Source organism: Trachypithecus francoisi, unplaced genomic scaffold (assembly GCF_009764315.1).
Source record: "Trachypithecus francoisi isolate TF-2019V2 unplaced genomic scaffold, Tfra_2.0 Lachesis_group13, whole genome shotgun sequence".
NCBI lineage: Eukaryota > Metazoa > Chordata > Mammalia > Primates > Cercopithecidae > Trachypithecus > Trachypithecus francoisi.
The window spans coordinates 74,747-83,329 of NW_022681458.1; the positions used below are offsets into that span (position 1 = coordinate 74,747).

At 61.5% G+C, this 8,583-nt stretch overlaps 1 protein-coding gene across 4 annotated transcripts; it reads right to left on the bottom strand.

Annotated features, from left to right (window-relative positions):
• Positions 1-244: 244 nt before the first annotated feature.
• RTP5 (receptor transporter protein 5 (putative)) lies at positions 245-7,461 on the bottom strand. 4 transcript variants are annotated; one of them, XM_033229435.1, is made up of 2 exons: positions 4,438-7,461; positions 245-2,630 (listed from the first exon to the last, which is right to left on the bottom strand). In XM_033229435.1, the coding sequence occupies exons 1-2, from the start codon at positions 4,593-4,595 to the stop codon at positions 1,058-1,060; spliced, it is 1,731 nt and encodes a 576-aa protein (XP_033085326.1). In that variant the 5' UTR covers positions 4,596-7,461; the 3' UTR covers positions 245-1,057. The 4 variants fall into 4 exon arrangements, with proteins under 4 accessions (XP_033085326.1, XP_033085329.1, XP_033085327.1 ...); XM_033229438.1 differs by lacking the exon at positions 4,438-7,461 and adding an exon at positions 2,947-3,043; XM_033229436.1 differs by lacking the exon at positions 4,438-7,461 and adding an exon at positions 2,826-2,965.
• Positions 7,462-8,583: the final 1,122 nt, after the last annotated feature.

An 8,583-nucleotide genomic window follows, 5' to 3' on the forward strand; every position in this document is an offset into this window, starting at 1 on the left:
ACGAGGCTTCCCCTTTCTGCCGGGCAGGGCTTCCCCACGCAGTTCCCAACCTCCCAAGACCTTCAGGGCGGACCCTGCCGGAGAGGTCGGACAGTCGGACCCAGACACTGCCACTGTCAGGCCCCCACTTGGCTGGGACAGCCGGGCATCCCAAACCCCCCCGCCCCTAGGAAATGGGAACTGGACTCTTTTAAAATGAAAATCCAGTGTGTGGCTTTGAGTAACAGGAGAGTTTTCTGTCATCTGCTATGGATCGAATTTATCAAACCCAGACAGGCTGAGAGCCCCACCGTGGCCTCCCACCCCTCTGGATGAGAGGGGCCAAGATCCCTCCTGAGGCTACACTGAGGATGGAGGGAAGGGGGAGGGCGTGCCAAGCCAGTCTCAGCGGGGCCTCGAGTCTTTCCTGGAGAGAGGTAAGTGGCCTCTTCCACGAGGTCCCTGGGTCCACACAGGAGGGAGGCTAATTTGCACCTGACACGGAGTCGAGTCGGAGCTGGAGCTTCCTGTCCTATCCCAGGAGGCACACATGGCCAGGAATGTGGAATCCCCAAGAGGGAGCTCTCCCCAGGGGAAGAAGCGGTGGGCGTGAGGGTCCCCTGCAGGGTGGAGGGACAGAAGGACCGGCCCAGGTTACTTTCGCCTGGAAACCTCCCCTGGGTGGAGGGCTGCGTGGCTGGCTTTGCTTGGTTTTATTGGAGTTACACCCATAGGAAGAGCCTGGAGCACACAGGAACAGCTCAGGGCAGACCCACAAAACCACTAGGAGCAAGAGACAGGAGGGGCCGGGCTGCTGGCAGGGGCGGGGTCTCGGAGGCAGGGCGGGCGTCTCAAAGGTGAGGCCTCGGAGGTGGTGGGGCGGGGCCTCGGAGGCGGGGGTCTCAGAGGCAGGGGTGGGGTCTCCCTTGGAGGCGGGAGCGGGGCCTCGGAGGCGGGGGGCGGGGCCTCGGAGGTGGGGGGCGGGGCCTCGGAGGTGGGGCGGGGCCTCCGAGGTGGGGCGGGTGTCTCAAAGCGGAGGCGGGGTCCCAGAGGCGAGGGTTGCCTGAACTTCGGGGCGTCACACTTGCTGCGGGTAGATTCCAGGGTTCAGCCGACACATGCACATCAGCCAGAAGACGCACACGGTCATGGACACCCAGATCCAGAAGTCCTCGTAGGGCTCGGCATGTGGCCTGCGGCAGGCGTGGCCAGGGCGCTCGTCTTCCTCCGGGCGGCACCCACGGCGGGCCTTGTGGAACCTGGACCTCAGCCGCCTCTTCTGGTAATAGCCTTGGGAGACGCAGCCATTGCCCTGGGGGCCGTAGGCAACGTGGCCACCGCCCTTGTGCTTTATGACATCGAAGACTGAGAAGGGGATGGTGATGGAGCCCTCACTGACGGTGACGGGGCCCTCAGCCTTGGCCTCCAGAGGGGCGTCCAGACCCGCGGTGATGAGGCCACCTTCCTTCTCTTCGCCTTCAGAGACGTCAGTAAAGGAATCTTTGCCTTGGACATCAGCAGGGAAGGAGAGGGCGAGGGAGCCCTTGACCTGAGAGGCGAGGCCACCAGCGTTGGTCTCTGTCAGGGGGTCGTGACCCACAGGGATGAGGCCCTGGCCGCCTCCTTCCTTCTCGTTGCCTTCAGCCACCTCAGCAACGGCATCCTTGACATCAGTAAAGATGAAGGGGAGGGTGATGGAGGCCTCTTTAGTGGCCACAGGGCCATCAGTGGCCTCCGAGAAGATGTTGGTGAAGATGCCAGTGAGGGAGGAGGGGAAGGTGAGGGAGCCCTCCCCACTGGCCGAGAGGCCGACGCAGTAGAACATGGTTGGCGTGTGTTTCCCCGCAGGGACGAGGCCATTGTTGAGGGAGACGGGGCCCCAGCCCTGGGCCACGCCAACGGGGCTGCAGAGGGAACCCCGGCCTTTGAAGAGGAAACCTTTGAGCTCGAAGGTCTGGATGCTGCTGCCGAGGAGGCCGGGGCCATGGAAGAGGGGGTCTCCAATGGCCACTGGGAAGCCTTTGCCCCCAGGCATGGCCACAGAATCCCCAGACAGGTAGATGGAGCCCTGGCCAATGACCGGAGCCCCACGGCTGCCGGTCACAGGGAGAGAGGCCCCCTGTGAGAGAGAGGCAGGGATTGCAGGGCCCTCAGCGATGGGCACCTGGTCATTGCTGGTGCGCACAAGGGAGAAGGGGATGGCGATGACACCACCACCCTTGCCGAGGTCATCGCCGGAGATGGGCACCTGTTTGCCCCTGGAGACGGCGCCGGTGCCACCCCAGGCTGTGGCGGGGAAGTTGCCTTTCGTGGTGTTGGCGCTCCAGGCAGGGTCTGGGGTCTTCTGGAGGAAGCAGACCCCCAGCTCGCAGGCCTCACAGCAGCCCTCGTAGGCCTCCCTAGGGTGCCGGCTTGGGCCAAGGCCATCCCCGTAGCAGTCCTGCAGGATGTGCAAGACCAGCCTCATGAGGAAGGGCCGCTCGCCTGGGGGCCTCACCTGGCAGTCCCCGGGCGCAGGGCACAGCTTGCACCGCTGGCCCCAGACACGCATCTTCACCAGCCCCCGGCGGCCGGCCCTGTCCCACCACAGGTGGAAAAGGACATGCACGTGGGCCGAGTCCCAGGTCCCCGGACAGCGACTGCACTGGAGCCTGTAGGGGGAAACAGGTGCATGTGAGCGCAGCAGAAAAAGGCCCCACAGCCGGGCCTCGCGCTCTGTTCTGCAGCCTCCTTGCCCATCCGACCCCAGCGCCTCGCCGCCCCCTGCCTCACATCCCACACTCAAACCTCAAACCTCAAACCTCACCCGCCAGCCACCCAGGGCCACGGCCAAGGCGGCCCAGCACCTGCTTCTGCCTGTGCTGAGGCTCTGAAACCACCAGCCCCTCGGCCACACAGGCAAACGCAGGCCCATGCACGCTAGCTTGCAACCCCCTCATCTGGAGCGCTGTTCTCAGCAAAGCAAACCTCCTCTCAGCAGTTTTGCAACAAAACCCGCTCTGGCCTGGCCTCTGTGAGGTGTCGGCCACCTGCCGCCTGCGTGGCTCTGCTGGTGTTTTGTGAGTTGGGGTTAACACAGGAAGAGGCAGGCCAGCTGACACACTTAGAAGGGGAAAAGCATGCATCTGGGGGCTGTCCCTGGGGGCTCAGCAAGTGGGGGTCCCTGTCCTGACTGAGAGGAGGTGATCCCCCCATCGCCTGCCAGCTGAGGGAAAGGATGTCGCTGAGGCCTGCGGTCATGGCCTAGGCAGCCCTGCTGGGCATCGCCAGGCGAGGGGAGATTTGGGGAGAGCACTGGGAGAGACTGGCTGGTCCACAGCAGTCACTAGACCGATGACCATTTGCTAACCACACAAGCAGCTATGAACGTCAGGGAATCCTGCATGAATGAGAGGCTCTGCTTCAGTTCCACGCAATGGAACTTTCTGGATGACAGAATGTTCTATACCCACGCTGCCCCACCTGCAGCCTGCAGCCACACTGGCCACAGAGCCAGTGGACATGGTTGTGCTGGAGGAACTGAACTGCTGACTGTATTTAAATGGGACTGAGGAGCCTGCCAAAGCCACAGGCGCTGGGGCTGCATGTTGGGGCAGCCGTCCTCAGTTCTCTCCCGCCAGCTGGGAGCCACTCAGAGCCATCTCCGCCTGGCTGTGGGAACGGTGATGTGCTTCCAAGCACTTCTCAGACCCCAACATGGGTTATTACTTTCCCAACTTCTGAAAGAGCTGGGATTCTGCACACACCTGGCCCCAGGCGTCTCAGGCACTGAGGAGCTGTGTCGAAGGGCAGGACAACTCCCCCTTTGCCCAGGGCATCTCCACAGAGGGACTGACCAGCCAGCAGCCTGGGGGCCTATCAGGCCGGGCGTCTGCGAGGCTGTGGGGCTGCCCTGCGCCCCTCCCAGGTGGCTCCTGGCAGAGCTGTGGATGCCTTGCCGGGTAGAGAAGCAGATGGGGCCCACCCTGTTGTGCTGACGGCACCACGACCGTGATGATGGCCCGTGAGGCTCATATGTGACTCACAGCCACCCCGGGCCCCCAATCAGGGCCGAGCACCCCACCGTCTGCAGCGCAGGGCCGGATGGTGACCACAGGCACCGGCGCGCCCCAGGGCCCACCTGTCTGCACGGAGGGCTGCGAGGCCACAGCACTGCCATGGAAACGGGAGATAAGCCTGTGTCCAAGGGCAGTGCTGGCCCGAAGAGCCGAGTGAGGGAAACCAAACCCTCCACGAGGCACCCACCATGTCTTCCCCGAGACCCCTGCGTCAGCAGCCGTGTGCCCAGCATGGCGAGGCAGAGGCTCAGACGGGAGAAGGAGCACCCAGTCCCCCCTCCCGTCTCGGGGACAAGACGAGGCCCGACAGCCCCACCCAGCCTCTGGGACCACCCAAGGTCCCATGGAAAGGCATCTTCAGCTCCCTCCCTCTCCCAGGGTCCCCAGCCTCTGGCCGCACCTCGAGAGCCCCACCAGCAGGTACTGGACGCCACCGCCGTCCAGGCGTCCTGGGACCAGGCTGTGCTCAGGTAGCAGAAACCAGACGTCCTGGGGTTTCCTCTCAGCCATGGCCAGGGTGAAGGTGCTGGCCCACATGTCTGCCCCAGCCCCGTCCATGCTGCCGCCTGGCTCCGCAGTGCGGGCTGAGGGCTGCGCCCGCCGGGGGCCCAAGGAAGCGTCCCTGAATCCGGTGCCGGCCAATCAGCCACCTTGACAACAGCACGGTCTCCATGGCAACCAGATTTGTCTCCAAGAAATGGGAAGCAGAAAGGAAAAATACAATACAATGCAATCTCCCATGACCCCGCCACCCAGAGAGCATCCCTGTGGCAGCACCGTGGGGGGCCCGTGGACACGCAGGGGCCTCCCTAGACCTGTGTATGTAGAGGCCCAGCTGTTTCCACACATCGCACTAAGGAGTCATCCGCAGCCCTCTCTCTCTACTGCGCACCAGGAACGGTGGCCCCCACTCATCCCTTGCTGAACGCTTCGTATTTTTCCAGCTTGTGGCTGTCATGTGACTTATTCACTCAGCTTCTCTCTGCAAACAGCACTAACGCTTTTCACACAAACAAAGCTGAGAAGAACTTTATAGAACGTGTATCATTGCAGATTGTCCCGTGGGTGTATTCTCTTAAACGTTTTACTAGTGAGAAATATAAAATATTTACATAAAATGCCTAAAACATAAATGCAGAGCTTCACAAATTATTCTAAAGTCTTAGTCACCACCTCCCAGAGGAAGAAACAGAACCTCGCTCTGCCAGCCTCCAGAGCTGACTGCCTGTTCGCTCCCGATTTCAGCCCATGGCCCCACCCCCACCCCCCACGCTCCTGGCAGAGGTGCCACCAGCCTGGCCGTGCCTGCACGGACCACGTTGAGGCTGCAACACCTATGATGCCTCCCTCACCAAGCCCTTTAGCTGTGCAGCTTCTGAGCTTCACGTAAACACTCCATGCATGTGCCCAGCTTCTCACACCTTTTCAGGTTAGTTTGTGAGATTCAGTGGCATTGCTGTGCATGGCAGCCACCTCTCAGGGCACAACAAGAAAGGGTGAGCTGAGAAGGAGCCAGGACGTGCACAGGCGGAGGCAGCCGGCGATCCCCACAAAAGCTCAGCACAGGTCTGCCCCGGGGAGCCTCCGGGCCGCCCAGCTCTCCTCACAGCTCCCATCTCGCCATCTCTCTGCCCTGCACACTGAACCATCTCTTCTCATTTTTCTACCACTTCACACATTATCTCCTCGTCTCTGTCCACTCTGCAGCTCACGCTGGCAAGTGAGTGCAATGTTGTCATAGTTTTCAAATCTGTGACATCTTCCTGCCTTGCAGCTAGGTGTGACTGCAAGATGGAAGAGGAAGCCATTAGGAAGTGCTCTGGGAAGGGGCCTCCATACAGGGCCAGAGTGCCAGGGAAAGCCCCATGTTTCTCATCCCAGCTTCACTTTCTTCCATCCATCAGTGCTGGGAGGATGGCCGCCCTCCAGCTGGTCTTAGGCCCGCCTCCAGCACGGAGCTGTGAGCCCAAGGAGCAGGAAGGCGGGAGCCCGGGGCCGTGGTGACAGCTGGAGTCGTCACACCACTGGAGGGTCGCCCACCTCTGGGTTTCCTGTTCACACGAGAAGTAAGCCAGCTGCCACTGTGGTCTCGAGGCACCATTCTCTGGCACTGTGGGTGATCACACAGCCAGCCGGAGCAATCCTAACTCGCATGCCGGGCTGCACCTGAGGTCCTGGGGTTTGCTGGTTGGCTCTGGGCCACTGTGCGTGTGTGGGCCCCTTGTGGTCCTGGTCCTGTGCCCCTGCAGGGGTCTAAGAGACATCTGCTGTCCACTTGCCTCCAAAGCCTCAGTCCACAGGGGCCCCTGCAGAGGACCTCCTCCCACCACAGCCCTCTGGAGCTGGTGTTTCCTGGCTGCTTTCCTGCCATGCTGGGGCCACAGCCCTGCCTGCCAGTCCCACCTCTCAGGCTCCTCAGCCCTGGAAGCCACACGTGGCTCAGAGTTTAGGGAAAAGCTTTGGAATGGTGGCTGACCACAGTCACCCAAAATAACCTTTTGGATGGCAATTTCGGCCCTTATGAAATGCAGGGAGCTGGCTGCCCAGGCATTCTTCGCTCAAGAATTGTTGAGTCTTCCTTAGACCCATCTCAGAACACCTCCAGAGGCCCGGGTGGCGGACGGCAGAGAGGGCATCCTGTCCACGCCTCTATCTGTCTGCCCATTTGTCTGTCTCCCAAACCCACAAGCCACACCCTGCACGAGCTGCTTACACAGCCCCCCACCATCAGCCAGCAATGAGCATCCCCTCTTCTTCGCCAGGGATGGATGAGGGAGGGTGTGCACAGCACCCACGGGTCCCTGCAACATGTGGCAGGGTCCTCCTTGCGCCCCCTGCATCAGCACCCACCTGGAGCCAGCCACGGGAGCCTCTCGACAGGCTTGTGTGGTCCCTCCAAGGACAGGCCCTAGGACCCAGGCCTGGGGCAGATGCCTTCTGACCCTGCTCCCTGCCCAGCCTCCCCAAGGAATGGCTCCAGGACAGGGTGAGATGTGGGTGGGAGATCAGACGACCGGGAAAGGAAACTATCAGGGGGAAACCGGGTGCCCCTTCAGCACTGCTGCCCACCTGATGCGGGGCCTTAGCGCTCCCTCTCCCCCCAGACATGCTCTCCTTCTGGGGCCCCTTCCTCACACGCTGGTACCCGTCTTCCTGAGCTCAGCTTCTGGGGAGGGCAGCTGGCAGGCCGGGGACAGCCCTCCCTGCTGGGAAGCAGAACTTGCAGCTCAGGTGAGTCCCACCACAGTCTCCTGCCAGAACGGATGTACAGCCTGGGCCTGGAGGAACAGAGGCAGCAGCTCCCGGCCAGGGAGAAGCAAACGCCAAGGCCTGGTGGGGCCAGAGCGCCGGTCAGCTGATGGGATGGTGGTCCTTGCTCAGCAGGATGCCGTCTGTGTGTGTGATGAGGAGAGGGAGAAAGAGACGGACAGGAAAAGGAGCCGGGCAGAGAATGGTGGCCGTTCACAGGTGCTGGGGCCCACCCACCCCCCACAGACCTCAGCTGGGGCTCACCCTCCCAACACAGACCTCAGCTTGTGGCTGCAGCGGCAGGGACAGGGCTGCCTCCCAGACCCCAGGCCCTGCAGCCCCGCGGGCCCCACGGGCAAGGGGCTGTTCCTGGCCCAAGGTTCTGTGTGGCTTTGCCCCTGCGCTGCCCAGGCGGGCAGGGATCCCGGACCGGCAGCTGGGGACGCAGCCTCTGTCCAGCCATTCTGTTGCTGAAGGCTCTTCCACCGTCCAAGAGGCCTCTTGCTCTCCCCTCCAACCGAGGTCCTGCGGGGCTGGGGAGGCCATTCCGAAGGAGCAATGCAAGGGACCTCCTGCACTCACCCTCAGGGCATCCCACCCTGGGGGGCCTCTCACTCACCGCTGTGTGTCCCCCCAGCTCAGCCCAGCAGGGGGACCAGCAGGGGCCTGAGTGACACCCACTGCCCTAGAGTGAGAAGTCAGGGGTGCCACACACGCACAAGACACCACACACCACACACACTACACACACCACACACCACACCACACACCATACACAAACACCACACACACCACACAACCAAACACCACACATGCCACACATGCCACATACAGCACACACTACACATACAACACACACTACACGCACCACACACTACACACACAACACACAACCAAACACCACACATGCCACACACCACACATACCACACACTACACACACCACACCACACACACTACACACACCACACACAGACGCACACTACACACACCACACACTACACACACCACACCACACACACCACCCTACACACACATCACACAGACCATACACAACACACACTACACACACCACACCACACACACATCACACAGACCATACACAACACACACTACACACTCTACACACACCACACACAGCACACACACCACACACACTACACACACCACACACACCACAGAACCACACACACTACACACACCACATACAACACACACACACTATACACACTACACATAACACACACACTACACACACCACATACAAACGCACACTACACACACCACACACACCACAC